This window comes from Camelus bactrianus, chromosome 2 (assembly GCF_048773025.1).
Source record: "Camelus bactrianus isolate YW-2024 breed Bactrian camel chromosome 2, ASM4877302v1, whole genome shotgun sequence".
NCBI classification, from domain to species: domain Eukaryota; kingdom Metazoa; phylum Chordata; class Mammalia; order Artiodactyla; family Camelidae; genus Camelus; species Camelus bactrianus.
The window spans coordinates 45,514,272-45,538,852 of NC_133540.1; the positions used below are offsets into that span (position 1 = coordinate 45,514,272).

At 32.6% G+C, this 24,581-nt stretch overlaps 1 protein-coding gene and 1 long non-coding RNA gene across 2 annotated transcripts in view; one reads left to right on the top strand and one right to left on the bottom strand.

Annotated features, from left to right (window-relative positions):
• The window catches only part of LOC123616183 (uncharacterized), a 27,091-nt gene extending 22,121 nt beyond the window's left edge, over positions 1 to 4,970 (top strand). The window contains exons 3-4 of the long non-coding RNA XR_006724063.1: positions 2,265 to 2,360; positions 4,848 to 4,970. This is a non-coding gene — a long non-coding RNA (uncharacterized LOC123616183). The remainder of the gene's footprint in view (positions 1 to 2,264; positions 2,361 to 4,847) is intronic.
• Positions 657 to 24,581, bottom strand: part of HSPA4L (heat shock protein family A (Hsp70) member 4 like) — a 50,585-nt gene continuing 26,660 nt past the window's right edge. The window contains exons 13-20 of the mRNA XM_010952569.3: positions 22,981 to 23,180; positions 18,339 to 18,437; positions 16,387 to 16,524; positions 13,982 to 14,107; positions 13,534 to 13,641; positions 12,175 to 12,294; positions 9,114 to 9,275; positions 657 to 6,358 (exon numbers count right to left, since the gene is read on the bottom strand). Of these exons, the coding sequence (XP_010950871.2) occupies positions 6,167 to 6,358; positions 9,114 to 9,275; positions 12,175 to 12,294; positions 13,534 to 13,641; positions 13,982 to 14,107; positions 16,387 to 16,524; positions 18,339 to 18,437; positions 22,981 to 23,180 (1,145 nt within the window). The 3' untranslated portion in view covers positions 657 to 6,166. The remainder of the gene's footprint in view (positions 6,359 to 9,113; positions 9,276 to 12,174; positions 12,295 to 13,533; positions 13,642 to 13,981; positions 14,108 to 16,386; positions 16,525 to 18,338; positions 18,438 to 22,980; positions 23,181 to 24,581) is intronic.

Here is a 24,581-nt window from a genome sequence, read left to right on the forward strand (position 1 = left end):
GATTGAGGAGTTTCTTTAAAAAAAAAAAAAGAGCAAATATCATCTCTAGTTTTCTCAGACTCAGGATAAGATGAACAGGAAAGAACTGTCAACTGTTTCGTCTTCTAGTCTTTGAAAGTATTTATTTGAATTTCATTGGAAAGTTTATAAAGTGTATGGGGGTATAAACATTTTTCTGGATTGAGGATTCATTATCTTTCTTATTCTCACAAGTTGTTCAACCACTAGAAGATGCAGCACCAAATGCTGTAATCTAGACTAGGGATCTCAGTTCTTTTCTGATCCCAACATGCTAAGCTGTTTGACACATTTTCATCTGGAATAGCAATTCTCAAAAAGAGGTTAGGAGAAACTCTGGGGCAGGAAGCTCATCTTTGCGTATTGAAAATTTCTAGTCTTTGGGTTCATTTATTCCTAGGTTTTCTCTTCCAATGGAAAACTGTTATTCTTTGACACCACTTGCATTATTAGCAAACTACTATTTTAGTTTTCAGAATCAATAGCATTTGAAGGTTTAAAGTTTGCCAGTTTTCTCTAAGTCCTCACATTGCCAAGCAAATTTATGTAAATAACTTTAATGACCTGTCCACAAACCACTATCAAGTCAATGAAGTTCAATATGTGAAAATTAAGCCTCAGGTGTGCAAAACTCATGGTTCAAGTAGTAAATACATATTTATTATAATTACATAACTTCTTGACAGTGTGCACTTGCTATCCAAAAGTGAAATGCATTTATCAGTTGCTAATTGTTAACTAGTATGAAGATGCCATTTTACATACATAGAAAATGTTTTATATACTTCGATTCTGCCATATGTAAACATTTTATGGATATGTTCATGAACCAGAACTGTAGATCCTAGAACATTATCAGCTTAACATCACAACCCATTCTCACGTCTGCTCATTGAAACTAAGGGTCTGTTACATGCAAAATTCAGTTAATTATTTTTATAGGCACATCAGGCTTACTACTTTCTGCATTGCACAGGTCACCCTTTGTGCTGAAAACAAACTAGGAAACTAAGAAATCAAATGTAGTAGTTTCCTTAAAACAGTTTAACTGGTAGGAATTAATTAAACTGGCAGAAAGTAATTTGCACTAAGACTGGAGTCGGAGTCACTGTATATAAATTATTTTAATGATTGGAGAAAAAAAATGACTTGGATGTCGTATAAGTACTAAACAATTCGTAACTTCATTTTAAAAAACTGCTTCTATATACTGTGATATTAAACAGTGGCTTCATCCTACCAAATATAAAATTTTTTACTTTTAATGTGAGTCTCTTTCCAAGACACTAAGCCATAGAAATATTATTTCAGGGGATAAAAAACCTACAACACTTTAAAGCTTCCTTAACCTAGATCTCAATTTCTAATTACATTTTTACATTTACATTCTGGGTGGGCCCATATGATTTCAAAAGCATTTAACTCAATGTCTGGAAGCAAGAAATTTAAGAAATTCTAAAAAAAAAAAAAACCCCAACACACATGTAATAAGAAGGCAGCAAAAAACTGAAGGTGTCTAATCTTTAACACCTATTTTCAATTCTGACCCTTGCGCCACATTCATATTTGGATTAAAAATGAGGAACATGGTTACTGAGTACACAATATTAACAAAATTGACCTCTTTTGATCCAAAACTTATTCAAAGGCCAGGATATGAAAAGTCTGTTAAGTCACTATTAAAGTTTAGACATATTACATATGGAAACTTATGACATGGCTTTTCGGGTATGAATTTAAGAGTCAAAAAATTCTTAACAGTAAGATTTGGTTTATAGTAAAAAGAAGACGGGTAATAAAGCAGTGGAACTATTTTTTTTAAATCCGTGAAATAAAAGACCTAAAGAATAATCCAAATAAAAAAGCAAAATATGAGAAAAATATAATGATTATTTAAGAGTCTAGTAGTAAATAAGAAAAATGAAACAAGATAACAGGAAAGACTAAGACCATTTCCATTTATAGTTCATGTATTATAATGCAATTAAACTAAAACACGTTGAAGTTGACTAATCTCTTTACAGGATGGGTAATTTTTAGGTATCGATACATTTCCCTAATATTCATCCTGTGACTTAGGACATGACAGTAAATTAGAGATTCCAAAGCAAAGATCATACTATTAAATATTTCTTGTTATGGAGTTTCACCTGCTTGACAGACTGAATCATATTTTCATGATTCAATTATTAGTTTTGTTTCTTTGACTTGAAGGCTCCAAGTTATTTAATAATGTATTTTAACAGATACGCTTTTTAAAAAAAACGATTACTCTAACAACATGCTAGAGGTACTCTCAGGGATCCAGAAGGTGAAAGAGCCATGACCACCGCCACAGACACGTAAGTTTTTTTCTTTTCTCCTAAGCAGTTTGTTAACAGTCTAAAGAGTCCAGATGCCAGGTTATTGTATGAAACAATTACCCTTGGATTTAGCAAGGAAAAAAAAAACTTAAGAAAGATACCTGGCTATATTATAAACACAGAGCTGTTTGGTTAGGAAACATGAGTATATGGAAGGATATTATTTTTGATTCATTGAAAATTGAGATGTGAAAGTAAAATAACTAAAGTTTTCATTTTGTTTACTTGTTTTAGTTAAAGACTTGGTCTTGATCTGCATTCAATTTTAGTACTTTTTATCAAAAGAAAAAAATAATGTGCTTCCTGGGAATTACTTTAAAATGATACTGTGGACTAAACTAAACCTTGACAAAAAGAAAGATAATTACTGATGGTTATAAAACACTGTGTAAGAGGATAATACAACATTAGTATCAGACGTTATAAGCATCCCTACCCCTAGGTCATCTGAAAAGTCAACAGTGGCTAACTTTAGTCAATGCCATCAGATTTTAAATACTGATATATCAATGCAGTAAGATGTGTTTCTCATTAAGTTTTACGGAATTAAATATCACAGAACCAAATTCCACTTAAAACTCAAAGGTCCAAAGTCTAACCACAAAATAACATTTACTTTAGGATTGAAGGTGTTGTTTTTTTGTTGTTTTTTTTGGGTTTTTTTTTTTTTTTTTTTTTTGCTTACCCAAACAAATTGGGTAAGAATTGAAGTTTTTTGTTGTAAAATTCTAAAAGGTAAGAAAGATGAAGTTATACTTTTCTGTTTCTTCTAAACCCATGATATGCAGAATTAATGCCAAGGCTTTAATTTTTGTGGACTACCAAATACCAGCTCTTAAGAACGAAACAAATTCCTAATGGGACTGTTTGTAGGCTTACTATTACAATTCAAATTTATGAAAATGGAGGGATGGTTATATTTATTTTGGGTCAATTGAGCACTGTATTCAAATGGTTGCTGTCTGTCAATATGGATAATTTTTGCTAATTTGGATAAAATGTTTTAAAATTATCATTTTATACTGATAATTAATCCCCCAGATTCACTTTAAACAGATTTCTAGCTAAGAAATATAATCATGGACATACTAAAAGTTGACCCCCAAAGAGTCTTGAGAAATCTATTTCTTCTTAATAAGTCTAATTTAATTACCTTTTTGAAATTGAGATGGTTATTCCAGTAGCCCAATTCTCTGGTGTACCGTTTCTAATTGTTTTAAAACTTAAGAATTCTGTACATTGCTAAGGAATTAAAACATCAAAAACTTTCTTTTGTTATATTATTTAGCAATCTTTGTTTTTAAAGTCACAGTATAATTGGCTATCAGGCATTGATTCCTGAAACCAAGTAATTTATACTTTTCCATAGAGTCGAAGTGTATTACTCTATATTTATTAATCATCCTAGGTATTGCCTAGTTAGTTCTTATTTGTTTACTACGGGAAAACATCATGTTTTTCTGTGTATTTCTTAACTTCTAAAATTACAGCTTTTTATTTTGAAAAAAAACCTTTGATTTTTTTGTTTAGCACTGCGTATTTCATGCAGATTAAAAATAAACTGAACCCTACCTTCTACCTAAGACTGTATTAAGGAGAACATTTTCTTTTTTATTAATATATTCAATAAGTATGTTAAGAGCTTTTGAAAATTTAAGTTAAATAAATGGGCAGGAAAAGTATACACATTATCTTTGGATGTATCTAACTAACTTATTAAATGAAGTGTTACATAACTGTAGGAACTGGAATGTTACATTTTTGACCAAAACACAGAACTGCATAAACTGGCTTAAGGAACTGAAAATGTCAGGATTTACTAGACAATTCAGATGCAAAAAGAGTTGTTGCCACGTTTATGCCCAATTAGTTTTGGAGGTATGGCTCCTAACAAAGTGGGTTGAGATTTTAACTCAAGAAAAGCTATAAACTCCTATGTGTACTGACTGTTATATACTCCCTTTCGTAACTTTGATGCTCTTACTGAAGTGAACCTATATATTCAACATACAAATGAAACGTAACCAATACATGCTTTAAAAATGGATATAATTATTTCATTTTAAGAGTATTACAAAAGGATAGTTAAAGGCTGGAAGACATTAAAAATATATTGGGTCTATGTATTTTTTTAATGCAGAAAAGGGACATCTCTTCCCTCAAAAAGGATGGATAAAAATCCTGCAAAATGCACTGCTCCATACTTTCCTTTCAGTGCAGACTACATTGTAGAAACAAAATCTCTCTCACAGAACTAGTGAGAAATAAAGACTACCCCTAAAGATACTAAACTCTCAATTTTTACTACTTAAGAAAAGTCAGTATTAATATAATCGTCTAAATATAAAGATGTGGCTTTGGGAAAGAGGGAGCCTTTCAAAATTTTAACCTAGGTCAATCTGGTTGGTTGAGTGGTGTTTAAGAATGCAAGTGCCCATGCATTGTCTATGCTTCTTTTTCTTGTAGGTTGAAAAGTTATTTCTGCCTGCTCCCATACTTTTAGTTTCAAGCTTCTGGATAGAACTGAACAATGTCAACAAATCTGGTGATGAAGCACAGATTAAGTCTTTAAAATATCTTAATTTTACAGTCCCTTGTCCCATATAATTTGTATATGAAGCACCAAAACTGGAGCCAAGGTCTGAACAAGTAATGTAACAGCAAGAACTACAATTTAATCATATCATATCAGACTATGTAACATTCTATATTTTGTCTGTTGATATGTAACATAGTTAGGTTTATTACAAGCATTATTTCCTAAGACTTAACTGTATAAGAAGTGCCTCTTTTCAAGTATTATCACTTATTTAATAGTGTTTATATTCTGACATTAAGCAAATCAGTGATAAATGTATATAATGCAATACACATTGTGCCATTTCTCCCTACCCTGTGTTAACATATTAATGAAATCCGTTAAGAAAACCAAAAGAACTATTAAAACTGAAACAAGGCTATCAACATCACAGATGCATGTCTGAGTAGGTCAACAGCATCTCCCCCTTAAGGTAAAGTATTTTCATCAAAAATGGTTCATCATCTTTAGGCTAGCAATACTTTAGCAGCAGGTGGTCTTCAGGACAAGTAGATGAGAAGTTTCAAGTGCAAAAGACACCAGATTTCTTTGAGAAACATCAATCCACATGACTAGTAAAAAAAATAAAAGCAAACTGCTGGTGCCACTCTAACATAAAATAGTGTATTTTCCCTTTCAATGTGTGATGTAGTTTATATGACAAAGTTTTGGAGTTCTCATGGCACAACAATGAGATGGACTAATTTGTCAGGGAACCTCTTATTTTAATATTTAAATTATAACAGTACAGTAACTAGAAAAAGGTCAGTGCCTCAGTGGCTTTAAACCACATCAATTTCAATATTTGTTTTTCAAAATAATGATGCAATTAAATCTATGCTTCTGCAACAACAGTGCAATACAATATCCTTTCCTGAATAAAGGAGCTGAGGTTTATCCAAGTAGAAGCTTTAAATAAGGTAGATTGTTGCCAACTACTTCTCAATCTTGCATGTTTGGTATAAAATACATTAGGATAGCTTAAACTGACTTGTAAGTCTATATTCAGCTAAAGCTTCACATAAGCAGCAATGGAAATGAACAGAGGTGCACTCAATATAGAACACTTTTCAGAACTACTCCAAAAAACAAATGACAAAAAGTGGTTAAGAACAACTAAACATCTGTTGTGTGTACCAGATGTAAAAGAAGGATGGCCCCTGTGGTTACTTGCACTGTTTGAATTATGTGATGGTAAAATTAAGACTTAGTCTACTTCCATCTCTCCAGAAGATTTAGTATGCTGTGAGTTGTCTTTTGTTGTATCTGGTTTAGTTTCAGTCCCACTCTGTCCATCCATTGGTCCATTGTGTTCACTATTAGCTTTTGCTTTGTCTTCAGCAACCTCTACTTTCGGTTTAGGCTTGTAAATGATTGGGTTACAGAAATTATCCAGTTCCTAAAGACATGAAGAAAATTGATTATATTAAAAATATTACATAACAAGTTCCCATTAATTTTCTAAAGTCCACATTAAACTTTTTAAATTTCCACATTAATTCCACATTCCTGAGTTCATGTTAACTTAGCAAGATAAACTATTTCTTCAAAACCTTAATGAAGGATTTATCTTCTGGGCCAGCCCAATCTTTTAAGAATATGCTTTGTATCTACTGTTCCTAAGAATTTTGTCATAATTTAAATATTTATTTTGGCAGGAATAATTTCTAATTCATTCCTTTAAATTATGCCTAAATTATGTCTTTTATGACAATTATGTCAAATAATACCTATTTCATAAATTGAAATTTCTCAACATAAACATGAAAATAACTTTTAATAAGTATATATAAATATACACATGAAGTTTATTTACTTTCTGAAAATAGCTGAGTAACCTTTTCTGTTGAAGGAAAAATAACTCATGAAAGTAAATGCAACATTTAATTTAGAAGAAATATATTTTCTATATCCTTTTTCAACACAGAAATAAAAGTCTGTTTCATAATGCTACTAAATTCTTTCAAGACCAGTGAGACAGAAACTGGGATAGATGGAAAAATAGGGAATAACATACTTGGGGAATGTTTTCACAGCAAAATGTTCTTACCACATGCTGTAGCTCATCTATTGAGAGTAAATTATTACAGCCTCTTTGCTAAACTCTCTCAAAAAGAAAATATCTTACTGTTTTCTTTTATTAAAAAAAGACCTGTTTTGATGCATGAAAAGATGCCCAACATCATTAATCATCAGAGAATGCAAATCAAAATCACAGTGCAATACCATTTCACACCTGTCAGAATGGCTATCATCAAAAAGACTGCAAATAACAAGTATTAGCGAGTATATGGAGAAAAGGAAACCCTAGGTACACTTTTGGTGGGAATGCACATTGATGCAGCCACTATGAAAAACAGGATGAAGGCTCCTCAAAAGCTAAAAACAGAACTACCATATGATCTACCAATTCCATCCCTGGGTAAATATCTGGAAAAAAATGAAAATACTAATTCGATAAGATACATGCACCCCAGTGTTCTCAGCAGCATTATTTACAATTGCCAAGATATGGAAGCAACACACACAATGGAATACTACTCAGCCATGAAAAGGGATGAAAATTTACCATTAGCAACAACATGGATGGACCTGGAAGTTACTATGCTTACAGAGAAAGACGAAACTGTATATTATACTTGTATGTGGAATCTAAAAAATAAATGAGTGAATATAACAAAAAAGAAACAGACTCACAGATATAGAGAACAAACTAGTGGTTACCAGTGGGAAGATGGAAGGAAGGGAATAGCACGATAGGGGTAGAGGACTAAGAGGTACAAACTACTATGTATCAAATAAGTAAGCTGCAAGGACATATGGTACAGCACAGGGAACATAGCCAATATTTTATAATTACTTTAAATGGAGTATTAATATATAAAAAATATTGAACCATTCACTATATTGTACACCTGGAACTAATATAATCTTGTAAATCAACTACACTTCAACTTAAAAGAAGCCCAAAACTTGTTCTTGTTTTAAAAATAGACCAAATACCTACAAACATATTGAACTAGATTAAAAAAAAAAAATCACTTGAAATTCCATCTCCATAAATTAACACTATTAACATTTTGGTGAACATCCTTCTAGATTTATGTCCATGCATACACATATATCCAAACATAAATGTATGAAACATGCTAATTTATATAGTGAGACAATTTTTTGATTCTGTAATCTTTCCTTGTTCACTCAGTATGTTGTATAAATCCTTATATCTAAATAGATATATCTCTGTATCTTAAATACTATATTTAACTGTTGCAATGTGCTATATATGCATCAACTTATTTATCTGGTCTTTTACTGATAGGTATTTAGGTTGTCAGGTTTTTGCTATCATAAGCAAGGGTATTTATATACATATACTTGTGCAACAGTCAAATTAAGATGACTTCTCAGTATTGTGATTTCTGTGTTAAAGGTTATATTCACTCTAAATTTCTATACATATTCCCAGGAGAATTGTAACAAATTTAACCAAGTTGCTTAGGGAGAGCAGCCATCTTCACACCCTTGGCAGTTAAGGCAAAGATTATAAATGTAAACAATCCAATCAGATGGGTGAAAAAAGAGATCTGCATTTCTTAGATTAGTGAGGTTGAATACCTTTTAATGTATTTATTGGACATGTCAATTGTTTATCCAGTGTCTTTACTCATTTTTCTACTTAGATACTGATCTTTATTATAAAGTTTGTGCTCATGTTTTTCATGGTATTTTATCTAACCTTTGACATTTTCAGTAATAACGTTTTGCAAACTGGAAAATTTATCTCAGAAGTAAGATTTTACCATGGAATTTTACACATTTCAAACTATGTCAAAGACAAACATACACTGCAGTTTTACAGTAGAGACTGAGAAGTCTTATCTAGTCTTGTTAAGTCAGACATTTGACAGAGTTTTGCATTGCTTTATTCATTCAGTATTACACTTAAAATCTAAAAAAAGCCTTGTGTCTGAGACTAATAAAAATCAATGAACAAAGATGTTCCATCTAGAATCTTTTTTTTCCAAACTAAGACTAGCCTCAAATTCCTGTTTTTCTAAGTTCTTCTGCAAATTGATTATTTCTCAAAGTATGGCTCCCATTAAAAAATTTGTGATTGAATCCACAAAAAAGAGAATTTTATAGTTTTTTACCTTAGACTTTGCAACTATTTCTGAAACTTTCACCACAGGATCTTGAGTGAGACTTAGTTTGTTCTGTGCATTCATCTTACTATTCAGCCAACTCATGGCTTCACTGATATATTTTTCTACTTTTTCCATTTCACCAGGATCCAAATGATCGTATCTTTCATCCTATTAGGAAGGAAAAAAAAAAAAAAAACCCATAACCGATTTTTCAGTAAGCACCAATTTATTGATAAGAATCTAAATCTTTTAAGTAGAAATTATTGAGTGTATACCTCAATACCCATGTGAAGAAGCCATTTACAAATTACACAGAACTAAAGAAACTGGGAAGAAAAAAGTCAGTGTGGGTTTTTATAAGGAAAGGCTTTCTGAAGAAGTCAGGTTTGGAAAACAATGACTGGTGGAAAATACTAAAGGGAAAAGTAGTACTTACACAAGAAGGCTGCTGCATGGAATTAAATTTATTAGGGAGTAGAGAGAAATAAAGTAAGCAGCCATGTAGCAAGCTAGACAGAAAATCTGACCATACAACAGATATGGTTAAGTTGATAAGGAGAATTACGTAATAAAATTTGTCTGAAAAAGAGAACTGCAGCTGTCACATGTAGGAGACAATCTAAGAAGTCATGATTTAGACTGGTAGCCACAAACGCAGAAAGAAATGACAATGCAACACAGAGAAAGAGGATTTCTTCCCCATTCATCCCTCTATCTACATGCTTTTAAATATTCTCCAGCCTGAACCTCTTATATGAATTCCCAACTCTATATCCAACATCCAACTTGAATTCCTATTTGTAAAATCTGAAATGACTACCTGTGTTTCAAACTCAACATTACTTCCCCACCTACTCTTCCATGTTTTCCCCATCGCTGTAAATGGCAACTTCATCCTTCCAGGCCTAGATTCTTGGAGTCATTTTGACTCCTCTTTTTGTTATATTTACATAAAATCTATCAGTGAAGCTTATTAGCTCTGCCTTCAAAATACATGCAGCAAAAATCCAATGACTTCTTCCTCCACTATCCAGGCTCAGGGCTCCATCATTTCTTGCTTGTATTATTCCAATATATTAACTAGTCTCTCTACTTCCATATCCTTTAAAGAATAAGTTAAATCACATAACTTCCATGCTCAAATGCATCCAATGGATTCTTATTTCAGTGTTATAGCCAAACTTTTATAATGGACCACTAGGCCCTTTATGATGTGGCAACTGATAACCCCACCCTCACTGTTTTAAGCCATGCTGGCTTCCTACTGTTACTCCAACACATTCTCTTCTTCAGATTTTTGCAACTGCTATTCCCTTTTTCTCGAACATTCTTTTTAAAGTTATCATACACCTTGAGCCGTCACCTCTCCTTTAGTTCTCCCCTCACATGATGTCAAAGATGACATCTGCCCTTAGTCTGCTCTTCTGACAAATCTCCACCTCTGGCAGTTCCTTAACTTTTCCCACAGCTTTTTATCACCATCTGACTACTTTACAGTAGCTCATTTACTGTCTACCTTTCCGAACTGAAGCATACTGGACAAACAGATTCAAGGTTTTGTTTGATGCTGTAGTTTCAGTACCTTGAAGAGAGCCTGGAACAAAATAAAAACTCAAAATCCTCGTGCATAAGTGAAGTCTTGTCTTATTTTAAATAATATTTTAAACCTGCATCCTCAAGAAGACTGCTACAGCCTGGGATCACTGGGCCACAGTAGTTGTACCTAGATCCTCCAATACCAGATTTGAAATATTCTTGGTATTTTCATTCGTCTACTTGCTCCTTCTTACTTTTTTAGTATCCTTACATTCTATTTGTATTTATATGGACAATTTGGACACTGACATTGCCAGGCAAATTCATGGTTAGTACCTGGATTACTCTTTTAGGTTGGCTGGACTACAATCTTTATTTTACAAATTGTGCAAGTATTTCTAAAATATGTAACCACTTTTCACACTATGTAGTGAAAAGCAGTATAGTTAAGTTTGTATGTTGATTTCAGACTGCTTAGGTTTTAACCCTGGCCATATCCTTTACTACCTGTGTAATCCTTGACAAGTTCCTTATTTAAGCACTGCAGTTTTTTAAACAATATATCCTTGTGAGAATAAAGTGAGATAATCCATGCAAAATGCTTAAAATTTACTGCTTGACAAAGCTATGATAATATCCTACCTAAATCTTTGCAGTGCTGGCCTCTCCAGCCCACTGATGCAGTTTTAATATCAATGATAAAAAATGGAGGGATTATAGTGAATATTTACTTAGAATAGAAGTCAGCAAAGTTGTCCTGCAGGCCAAATTCAATCCGCTGTCTGAGATTTTTAATAAAGTTATGTTGGAACACAGCCATGCCCATCATTTACACAGTGTATGGTTGCTTTTGTGTTATAGTGGCAGAGACAAATAGTTGTATAGAGATGGAAAAGCCTGCAGATTCTAAAATATTTGTTCATTTAAAGAAAGTCTGCTAACCTCTGGTTTAAAGGAAAAAAAAGATCAGCTTAATTTTCTCAAATCTTACTGTTACATCCAAATGGAGATATCATTTATAGAACTAAATATGTCAGGCTTAAAAACAGTAGAAAGGTTAAGGGTACTAAAATAGACTTGAGCACATATATAAAAGAAAAAAGGGAATGGAGGTTACAGATGACTAGCAGATTGGAGTACAAAGAGGCCAAAGGGACAAAACAAAGGCTAGCAGAGTCCAGTTTCAACAAGGGCTGTAGATTAAAAGAGGTCCAGGAAACCTCTCACTGTATCAATAAAGAAACCCTAAGAAGAAAACAATGAATTTGGTCACTGGATTAGTTTATAATATGGTTTTATGGAATTTTAAAAGATTGAAACCACTTATTTGCAATGTATTTTAAGTTAACAGTATCCTTTCCTGATAGCTTTCCAATAAAGAAAAAAAGTTTTAAGTTTGGTGCCCAATGTCTCTAGAATTTGATAGCAACAACTGCTATGGCTTTGCAGTTGAGAACTTTTAGACTTACCCTACCCTCTCTGTGTACTACATACATACTACCATCACCAGCTGACTTTATAAATTCAATACCTTGTTTCTGTAAGCTTCTATCACTTTCATGACAAGTTGGATTTTTTTTCCCAAGTCGTTTAAAGCTTTTGGTCTCTCTTCATGTTCCATGTACCTCATTTGAATAGGCTGCCCATATTTCTGTTAACATAAGAAATTTTTTAAAATAAAAAGTTATTAACAGAAAACAACTTCTAATGGACCCTTACAGGATGACGAATAGCAAAGAAAGCTGCCCAGATTAAAATGTCCCCTCTTATTTTCCTTCATGAAGATGAGTTCCAGTGGTTATTTGCTTACTCAGTCCTACATAGAGATGCCTAACCCCATGACTTACATCCTTCTCTCATTCATTAGGGTTACCTCTTGATTTCTCTCAAGTCCAAAGTAAAAACTTTAATTCCTTCAAAGCTGGGTGTTAAAAGTTTATAAAACTATTAAAATGAGAAAACCATAAGAACTATATTGCATGCAGAATTCATGTATTTGAAACTTGGTTTCAAATGCTTGAAATGCATGTAACTCTCTACAAGCAACATGATTACTGGGATTTCCTGATCTTTATATCTACTGAATATTATTTGTTATATTTGTTCACTAGATTAGAAACTGTATTGTAAGTATAGTGTCTAAAAAACAAAAACGAAAGCGCTTTGACCCCTTGCCCCAGGTGCCTGGAACAGGGAATTTCTAAATTTAAAAACAGCCTCTATAACTTTGAGGAGGGAGATACTTTAGAAAAATACATATTTTCTGTCAAATTCTTTACAGATTTAAAATCAGCTTGATTTAGAATAATATTTGATTTTCAGAAAAGTTACAAAGGAAACAACAGAGAGCCAGGCACCTTTTATCACTTTTCTCTAATGCTAACATACCATCATAGAATATTTGTCACAACCCCAAATCAACAGTAGTACATTACTATTAACTGAACTCCAGACTTTATTCAGATTTCGTCTCTTTCTGTTCCAGGATAGCATATTGCATTTAGTCTATTTAAATCAGTGAAGGGGGAGAGAAGCAGAGGAAGGGTGACTCTTCTGCTGGGTAAGGGGTCAGACTGACAAATCACTTCTTAATGACATCTAAGAAATACATGGTTTGTATAAAAGTAATATTAACATTCCAGTCATCTACTAAATATCTTATATCTGAGTATCAAGACAAATATGATTATACATTGTTTAATTTCATTTTATCATGTAGCATTACTCACCTCCCAAAATGCAGAGAGAACATTTCTTCTTACACATATTTGCCTTGGTCATTTCTTATATGTTTGTCAAAAACATTCACTGTGCTCTTACACCATAATTTTTAGGACACCTTAATGTTGTATTCAATTTTTTGTCCAAATATGGACTTTAGGAAATTTACCTTTAGTTCTTGAAGCTTATCCACATAAATTTGTTTAGGTTGGTCCTCTCCTTCTTCATAAAGCCAATTTTCTGTGTCTTCCAATATTGCAGACAGTTTATTCAAGTCCTAGTAAAAGATTTAAGAGACAGTCATTGAAAATGCTCTGGCCTTAGAAATAAAAGTCATCACAGAAGGACAGAATGTTTTTCAAGTATAAAAAAATTAAATTTTAAGGTTTTCTGACTTTATTTATTAACATGTTTTCCCAGACTTCTGTAATTTGGAGAAATAACTGATAACCATTCCTGAATGTGCTCAAAAGATTAACAGTAGCATATCTGGTACATTTATTTACATATTTGTATTAGCATTCTCAGGCAAACATTTAAATAGTTCTAAAAACTATGAAATTTAGACTTACTTCTTTTTATTAATGAGTTATAGTCAGTTTGCAATGTAGACTTACTTCTTGAGTGATGAATTTTTCATAGACAGTGCCAAGCTTGTCTCTAAAATCATATACATATTCTTCAACAGCATTCTTTGCATCATTTCTTTCTTTCTCTAACTTATCCTGCATTATCATCTTCCCCTATTAAAAAAATTTCAGATTAGTAACCATGAAAACATTCGGGAAATGTAAACCAAAACTACAAAGAAACAGCACTTCACACATATGTGTTGGTGAGGATGTGGAGAATTTGAATATTGCTGTTGGGGATGTAAAATACTGCAGCTCTTAGGAAGAAGTTTGGTGTTTCCTAAAAAAGCTAGACAAAGAACTACAATATGACCCAGCAATATCACTCCTAGGTATATAACCAAAAAACTGAAAGCAGGGATTCAAACAGATATTTGTACGCCCATGTTCACTGCAGCGTTATGCATAACAGCTAAAAGGCAGAAAACAACTCACTTGTCCATTAACAGATGAATGGATAAATAAAATGTGTGTGTGTGTGTATATATATATATATAAATGGAATATTATTCTATAAAAATAAAGTTCTGATAGATGTTATAGAATGGATGAACCTTGAAAACATGCTAAGTGAAATAAGCCAGACACAAAAGGACAAATAATACACGATTATATTTATATGGGTTATCTAGAACAGGTAAATTCACAGAGACAAAGTAGATTAGAGTTTATTGGGGGTTAAGGGAAAGGAGGAATGATGAGTTGTTACTTAATGGTTATAGAGCTTCTATTTGGGGTGATGAAAAAGTTTTGGAAATACTGGTGATGGTTACACAACATTGTGAATATAATTAATGTCATGAAATTATTGTACACTTAGAATTTATCAAAATGGCAAATTTTGTTACATATATTTTACCACAATTCTAAAAATTAATAATGTAATATAGCAAAACCTTCTGAACAGTTTAAATTGGTGAATTGTATGGTGTGTGAATTACATCTCAAAAATTTTTATTTAAAAAAAGCATATAGTCATTGTACATACTAGGGCTAGAATCTTAGGTTCCCCATTTATTCACTAGCTTTGAGATTGCAGCAAAGTCACCTGACCTCCCTAAACCTCAGTTTTGTTATTCCTAAAGAGCATACTTCTATCTCGTATGGCTGTTAGTAAGATTGACATAACTCATATTAAAATATTTAGTATAGTGCTTGACACCTAACTGGTGCTGAATAAATGTTAGCTCTGGGAAGGGCTACAGTATAGTGTTGTGATCCTGAGCTCTGGAGACAGACTATCTGGCTCTAACACAAAAGGTTACTCTCTGACCTTGGGTAATTCAGCCTACCTTGTGCCTGTTTCCTTATCTATAAAATGTAGATCTCTAACAGTATTTACAATTCATAGTTTTTTGAAGATTAAGTAAAATATCAAAGTATTTAAAGATGTTGGCAAAAATTATTATTGTTAAACCAAGAACAAAGAAAGAGTCTGATTATAATAGAGAACAAAATTTGTACTTGAACAAAAACAGTGTATTTTACAACATAACACTACAGAGCACTGACATTTGTGAATTTAAAATAGACATTAAAAAACTTAAGAAAAAAATCTTATTTTACACACAAAATTTGTCATACCTGTGCTTCCCCACAATTCATTCCTTTGGGAAAATTAGTTTCAAATCATACAAATTCAGAATTACTCAGGATCTCTAGAAATGCTTTCTTCACATAAATGCATCATTTAATTAATGAAAAGGTGATATAAGTAGGTACTAGAGAGAGAAAGCACTGTTCACAATCTCTTGAAGGAACTCCTAGAATAATGTGCAGCAGTTGGGGAATGTGGGCCACTTCAAAGAAAACTGACCTTCTTTAATGCCAGTCAAGTCTATAGAAATTAGCAACTATTAGAAATGTAAATTTTAAAATAAAAATAGATTACTTTTTATACAACTATTGGTAAAGAAACCAAACTTTTTCTTAAGCAACTGTAAAATTAAACATGTAGATATGTAAAGAAAATTTCAAGAATGACAACAATTCTTAAAAGTACTGAATGAAGTCAGAAAATATTCTGCCTAGAACCTTAATCTTTAAGGACAACAAATTAGAAGAGGGAGGCTGGTAATACTTCCCTATATGATGTCTGCTGGGTGCTACTGTTAACGATACAATAAAAAGGGGTAAGAATCATTAGTGTTGGAGTGGCCTTTCTCTACAGTGGAGACATTTCATGTTTTTCATATAACTAAGGTGAAATTACACTGTACATGACAATACAGCGCAGTATTTTGTTCAAAATACAGTGGTTCAATGATCTATTTAATAATCCCTTATGAATTACAGACTAGTTTCCCCAAATTTGGGGGATAATCATTGACCTCTACAAAATTTTCAGAACAAATTATCACCTAATTCAACATCAACTCAGATTTGTATACCTCATTTTCAATGTAGCTGTTGAGAAGATCTTGGCCCAGTTGTCTACACAGGCTACTCTGGATAGGTAGATCAATACTCTTGACTTTTCCTTTTTTACTGGTCTGGTTTAATCGCTCTTGTTTATCTGAGGGAGTAGGCTGCAAAAGAAATGCACAAGAAGTGTAAATTTCTAAAACTAGCTTAAAAATAGATTTAAGAGACTAATTTCTGATGAAACAAGGTAGAATCAAAAATATTATAATCTACTATACTTTATTTAAAAATACCACTTTAATACTGATAGTATTTTATACTCTGTAATACACTGAATCTTTCTACATAAAAAACATTGGGCTGAAAATACAAATTAAAACCAAATAAGATGCCACTTCATACCCACTAGCATGGCTATAATTTTAAAAAAAGGAAAATAAGAATTGGTGAGAATATGGAGAAACTGGAATCCTCATACACAGCTGACAAGACAGCATTTTGGAATTGTTTTCCAAAATGCTGCAGCCATTTTGGAAAACAGTTGGTCTGTTCCTCCAGTTGTTACACAGAAGAGATACCACATGACCTGGTAATTCCATTCTTGGGTACATACACAAGGGAAATGAAAATACACATCCACACAAAAACTTGTATATGATTGTTCATAACAGTCAAAAAGTGGAGACAATTCAAGCATCCATCAGCTGATGAATAAATAAAATGTGGCATGCATCCATACAATGCAGTATTACTCAGCCACAAAAGGGAATGAAGTACTGATATATCTTACAATCTGGATGAACCTTGAAAACATGCTGAGTGAAAGAAGCCAGTCATAAAGGACCACATATTGTATGACTAAATTTATATGAAATGCCCAGGGGGAGGTTTAGCTCAGTGGTAGAGTGTGTGCTTAGCATGCATGAGGTCCTGGGTTCAATCCCCAGTACCTCCATTAAGAATAAATTAATAAACATAATTACCTCCTCCTCAAAAAAGAGAAAAAGAGTTTTTAAAAAATGTCTGGAATAGGCAAATCTATAAAGATAAGTGATTGCCTGAGGCTGGCAGGGGGAGGGTTGGGGGTAAATAGAGAGTTACTGCTAATGGGTACAGGGCTTCTTTCTGGAGAGATGAAAATGCTATCAAATTGTGATAATGACTGCACAACTCTGAATATATTAAAAACTTTTGACTTGCACTCTTACATGGGAGAATTGCATGATATGTAAACTATCTCAATAGAATTGTTGAACAATTATAAGCAAAAAATATTGAGTAAAATTAAAAAATTAGAAAAACAGGTTTCAGGTTTTGTATTACTTGAGCACCTAGGATTTACAACTGAATCTTTATATAGCCTTTGAAAAAAATCTATACAGCTAACCATCACCATCAAATTAAATTCTGTTTAGGTTAGAAAAATCTGTCAAAGATGAGAGCTCAGAGCTGCAGCTACATTCAACTGGGTGACTGGGGCAGGGTGTCTCCCCTTCTCTTCTATCAGCAATGACTATCTCAGTATAAGGATGACTCTCAGTAAGAGTCATTTATCATTTAAAATTTTACTTTCAAAAATATTTCTGCACAGAGAAAAAATACTTTATGCGTTGCAGCAAAATTCTTAATAGTGGTTAATTCTGAGATGCAACATTATTGCTAATTTAAGTTTTCTTCATTTGGGTTATTCTATTTCCTATTTTCTATGAAATTACATGATTTTAATGAGAAAAAAAGTTAATGAAAAACATCTTTTTTCCTGCCAAAATTAATTTTATTTATATTATTAGGGTTCATTCTTTTAAAAATCCTCTATAATGAATCATAAAATTTATTTATTCTGGTTACATAATTTCTATATTTTCATAACACTATAATTAAAAATATCAAGTTTATTAAAAGTATGCACTGTAAAGCTAAACATTAATTGAAAATATCAACTTCAAAAAGATACAGCCACAGAAATAGTAGAACAAACCTTTGTTTTGGTTCCTGTATGATCAATTTCTTCTTCTGGAGTGTGTTCAGCATGACATTTTTGATGACCTCCTTCTTCTTGGTCAACCTGCATTTTATCCTGGAAAGAAAATGTGTAATTGGGAATATTTATAGTGTCTTTTTCTTTCTTTTTTTTTTACTTTTTGTAATGAACAGCCTCTTAAAAGTTCAAGCCTGTTTTGAAATGTATGAACATAGTGAAGGAGAAGCTCATTGTTTCTGACATGAGAATAACTAAAAATAATTAGATTAACAGGTAGTAAGTAAAATTAAAAGACCTATTTGATGCTATGTGAATAAATCTTGTTTCATTCACCTGTGGCAAAATAAATGGAAAACTGTTCATAAATCAAATTCACAAACCAAGATTCATGAAAGCAAGCTTACAAAAAGAACACTAAACTCAACATGAAAAATATTTATAAAGAACTTAATGTGGGAAAATAAAGTGAAAAAGATCCAAAATTTATGTATTACACATAAATTCAATTCTATTTTTTTCAATGTAGTAAAATACTCAAAGGAAATGTATCAGTCAAGCTGTAAACTTTGTAAGACAAACTTTCAACCAATAGACTGCCAAAATGGACTCTCCACTTGGCAAGCAATCACAAGTATTAGAATTTTCTGGTTTTTCTTAATCTTATCCATGACCATCCTCCTAAAAAGAAGAAAGCCTGGAATGTAGCAATCAGTGTAATTTAGGTCTCTCATATATATATGGAGTTGAGCATTTATATAATGCTCAGAAGGCTATTTTGAATAAACGCTTATTTGTGCCAAAGAGAAAAACAAGTTAGAAGATAATTTAAACCAGTGTTCTTTGTCGTTACAAGGTCAGTTATTTCTGAATTCCACCCCCAGGTGCTGCACCCTACCACCTTCCATCTCTACAATTTACCCAAGCCTATAATGAAGAGGTGAAAAAAGTGATACAGTGATTGAGTTGGGGTAATGTAGGATGACAAAAATACATTATTAACTCTATTTCATGTAATACTGACAAAACAGTGCTGCCAATTAAAGGCCAAAATGCTTGATCACTTAGCATTTTTATTTTATACTTACTGAACTCTTCTATTCATAGCTGTAAAAGAAATAAACCAAGTAATATAGTTCAGATTTAGAACCCAGCTCTTCTAAATCACTTAATTCAGTGGTTGATGTCTGAATTTTTCTACATTATTATTGTCCTCTGTCCATCAAGACCATTAATAACCCAGCCATTTGTTTAAAAACTGCTCCAGTATGGTCTCTAATATTTTCTTATAAGCCACTGACACCTGTTCTACAAGTTTTATCATAATGTTTATCTTACCAGAAGGAGTCAGTGGATGGTTTTCAGACAACCAGGACTGGTATTCCTTTCTTGAACGGTCCTTCAACAATGTGTTTAACGTCAGGGGGTTGCAATTGCCTACTTATGCCATTAGGAATAACAATCAAGTTCAAACACGTACAGACGATGGTTACTGCCACAGGCAGCAGTAAATATATATTGTCATTTACATGACACATCCCAATTTCAGGTATTTTAATAAGTGGAAAATTGTACATCTTACAGTTGGTATGATAGTAATTTATTAATCTTTTAAAATTACTTTAAGGAGATCCATAGGAATATTATCAATAGTGGGGAAGTTAATGGAAGTACCTCTAGTGCATAGAACTTGGGTTCTCTAATTTATTTAAAACTCCACGAGGGCTGAGACTCTTTCTGTTCACCGCTATATCCAAACACACAACACACAATCTAGGTGCCTCTAGTTATTTGCTAAATAAATAAAAAGCACTTAAGAATACAATGCAGAATCATTATTATGAACTATACGAATTTACCCGATTTGTCCCTATTGACCTTCTCAACTTCGTTTTTTTATTGTCATGCTCCCTTTTTCCACTCTTGTATCTTGTATATCAGCTACCCTTGTATTTGTTATAACACAAAAGGGCATCCTGCCTTCAGGGCCATTGGACTGGTTATCCCTTCTGCCTGGACAACTACCTACCCACTCCTTACCCTCAAACTGCCTTTTCATCTTTCAGGCTAGCCTTTCTCTTCCTTCCTCACAGGTGGCTTTCCTCATCACTTAATTTCCACTGTGCATACCCTGCTGTTAGTTTCCTTTATATTTATATGGTATCTTGTTGCTGCTTGCCTGTCCTTTTCCATTAGAATATAAGTTACAGAAGGGTAGCGACCTTTTTTATCTTACTATTGTATCCTCAGTGCCTAGAACAGTACCTGTTCTAGTAATAGAAGTAATCAGATATTTTGAATTTAAATAAGTCATCAGATATTTTGAATTTAAAAATAAATAGATAAATAACCAAAATGGTCAACACTTGCAGAGTAGTTAAATCATGGTACATTAGTATGATAAACAGAATAGTCTCTTTGATTCTTAGTTTTGTGATGAAGTCTGTCATGTTAACTTTTTAATATGTCCAGATATTAATAAATAGTTAGAAAAAGTGTCCATTGTCTGAGACATCCTTACACTGTATTGAAGAAAAGTTGGCAATCTATGTTATGATTTTTCAGGAAAATCAAAGCTATCTTAATTTTTAGTGAAAAAAATAAGACCCATAAAATCATCTTTCATAAATTGACTTCCGTGCAAAGAAAAAGTAACTCCTACTGTTGCCCACTGCCTGGGTGTCTTTATCTACCTCAGAGCCAGCAATGTCAGCAATAAGGGAGAGTAAAAAAACCTTACTATCCTCTTATTTTCTCCATTAAAACTTAAACAATTAGCTTCCAGATTCTACTTAGAACTGGCTCACAAATTGGGAGTGGGGAAGGGAGAGACTCCTTTATAATGATATTTAAAGCCTTCACCTTTTAAACTTCCAGATACAGAATTAAAAAGTTCTAGAAAGAACCATTAAGCAATACAGTATACAGGATGTTTTCAACACAGTAGGGTATTCAACATCACCCCTTACGTTTTTAGCAAAGATAAGGAAACAAACTAATTTATTCAACACCTATTACACCAGCTACAGTAAGGGTTTAAAAGGAGATACTGTATGTCAATGTGGTTACCAACAATGCCAAATATATGATCCATAACATCAGTTACCTTTCTTTGTCCTTTGATTATATAAATTATAGAAGAAATACTCAAGAACATCTCACTTATCTAGAAGAAATCCCTTATATTGAACACCAACTACTTGGAAATGTTTTCTAGTAAGCCAAAAACTCTTGTAAGCAAAGCAGTCTCTGAGTGGCCAAGGCAGATGTTATAAATGTATACATTTTACACAGGAGAGTCTTTTAAGTCCACATCCAGAAATCATCCTAAGGGACTGGCTAACTGGCTCTCAAGCCCACAGACAATCAGAAGCAGCAAATAAGAAATGTTAGGAAAGGTAGAAAATGGGTGCCATGTTCTTCTTGGTTCTAGTGCCCAGGATTCACTAACAGTGCATAGAGGAAACTAAAGGTCTAGGCAGAGACCTAAGAAAAAGAGGTAAAGAGTGAAACTGTTTTAAAAACTCCTTCTAAAAGGCAGAGTGCTTTCAACTTTAATAAAAATAAATCTTAATGGATTAACTTTACATGTCTGACAAAAGTTGTGAACTACAATTAAGAAAATTAACTTTTCACCTATTACTCTTAACGTTAATTTAAGAAAAACTGACTATTGTGATTCACTAACAGATTAGGACAGTGTTTCCTTCACTTCAAGGAGAGGAGAATGTAATGCCAAAATAATACATGAGAAGAATGAAAGAAAATGCCATGGTCCTTAAATGAAGTACTTTAAGGAGGAGTGGTAGAATTCTGATCAATCTGGAAGAAAAGATTTTACAGTGATTTTTAATAAAAAACAGACAAAAAGACAACTTTCACAAAAGGGAGAAACTACTGAAATTTAACAAAAGAAAATCCATTCTTAGCATGCACAAATATATGAAAAAAATATGAAAAATCAAGGGCAGGTATCCAATTGTGATTTGAAAAAATCCAACAAAAGCCATTAAAATAACTTACAAATAGTATACATAAAAAAATGAAAACTTTATGTAATTCAATATAATCACTTTCTCCTAAGATTCCTTCATCTATACGCTGCCGAGAGTAAATGCAATGTTACATAACTCATAAGGAAATAAACTGTCAAAAATCTGTTTTTATGTTACTGAATATAACACATTCTTTTGGTCAACTGCCACAGATATCCCCTAAGTCCTGAAAAATTCTTTATTAAGCATGGATTTTCAATCTAAAAATACATATGTATACAGTTCAGAATTTACTATTCTGAATTGGTTTATCTGTAAGCAAAAAAGTTAGCAATAATAAATGTTTTTAATAGATGAAAAGAATTTAGGAAAGATGACTCCAGACACATATACATATTTTCCATATAATGCTATGAAGATATATGCAAGCCTCTGAAAAGTATGTTACAATGTGAAAGATGCAGCGCATTCAAAATAGAATTATTCTTTAATGCTTTTATTTTTATAAGTCTATACACTGATTCCAACAGCATAACTTCTGAGTAAAACCTCAGTATTAATGTTTTCAACTACTAAAGTACCAGTTACAATTAAGGTACTGTATATATTATTAATTAGAGGAATCTGGAAATACAATTTCTACATACCACATCATCTTTGCTTTCATTCTTAAGAGAAGTTTCTGTCTCCATAGGAACATCACTGGGATCCCCGTCTATGTTCTGCTTCTCAATTACTGATGCACTAGCCACACTGAAGATTCCATGGATGTTAATACGAACTTTAACCTTCACTTTGGAACTGTCACCATCAGACTGTGGGAAAACATTCTGAATAGTGAAGCTCCCTGAAGGAAAAAAGAGCTTTGATCAGTACCTGGGCCTCAGATTAACTCATTCAATTCATTCATTCAATAATTTTACTATCATCTTTCAGATGCTGGCAAAAAAAAATCATAAAATTATTATCATATCCTGATTAATTACCATGGGACAGGAATTTTCCCAAGATCACCTTTTTATACACTAATAAATAACCTGGTGTAAAAATTCAGAAAGGTTAAGCAATCTGTTCAAAATCACCAATGCTAGGAAAAAGGAGTTGGGATCTTAAGGACAAATCCTAACCCAAGGCAATGTAACTTTTAAGTGTTTTGTAATATTGCCACACTACAACCAAAATAACAAAATTCAGTTTCTGAGTTTGAAAACAAAATAGATACTCATAATCATTTGGTAATTCATAAATAAAGCAATTTAAAACTTTTTTCTGGATTTTTCCTATAGCAAAATTGCTAAGTTATCCAGTCACTACTACCTACTGAGGTCACATTAATTTTTCACTTTAAGAAATCTACTGATGTTTTATTTTTCAAAAAAAAGTCTCAAATATATAATGTTATCCATAGTAGAGAGAGAATACTGGGCAGAAAAACTGTATAGTAAAAAAAATCCGGTTGACCTTTTTTATAAGTTCAGTTCTTAACACCTTCCCCCGCACCCCATTCATATATTGAAACTCTACTCTTCAGTACCTCAGAAGGTGACCTTAGTTGGAGACAGAGTCTTTACAAGGTAATCCAGTTAAAATGCAGTCATCAGGGTAGGCTCTAATCCAAAAACATGGTATCCTTATTTCAATACCAAGGAGAATGTCATGTGAATATACAGATGGCCATCTATGAACCAAGGACTGAGACCTGTGATAGATCCTTCCCTCACAGCCCTCAGAAGGAACCAATCCTGCCAACACCTTGATTTTGAACCTCTAGCCTCCAGAACTGAGACAGTACATTTCTGTTGTTGAAACCACCTAGTTCGTAGTACTTAGTTACAGAAGCCCTAGGAAACGAACACCATTTTCAGTAACTTACTATTACTGCTTTAAATAACATAATTTAAATATTTATGTTGTCCCCTTTTTAGTCTGTCAATAATTAGAAAACTTCAGAACTTAATATTCTTCCTCTTTTAAATGATACAAAATCGTACTTTGTTTTATATCTTCTAAAAACATCACACTCAGCTAAAATGGGTAGTACAGTCTCCTATTTCCCCTTATTAATCCAGTGATACTTATTCTAGTTGTTGCCAATGAATACAGGTTTAAAATCAGAAAATAAATAATCAGCAGCACAATTTCAATTTACTGATTAGAGTTTTCCCATAAAAATAACCCTCACTCAAATCTTTCAGACCAATTACAGTCCGTTTTAAATACAGAAGTCAAAATGAACTGAAAAAGATCC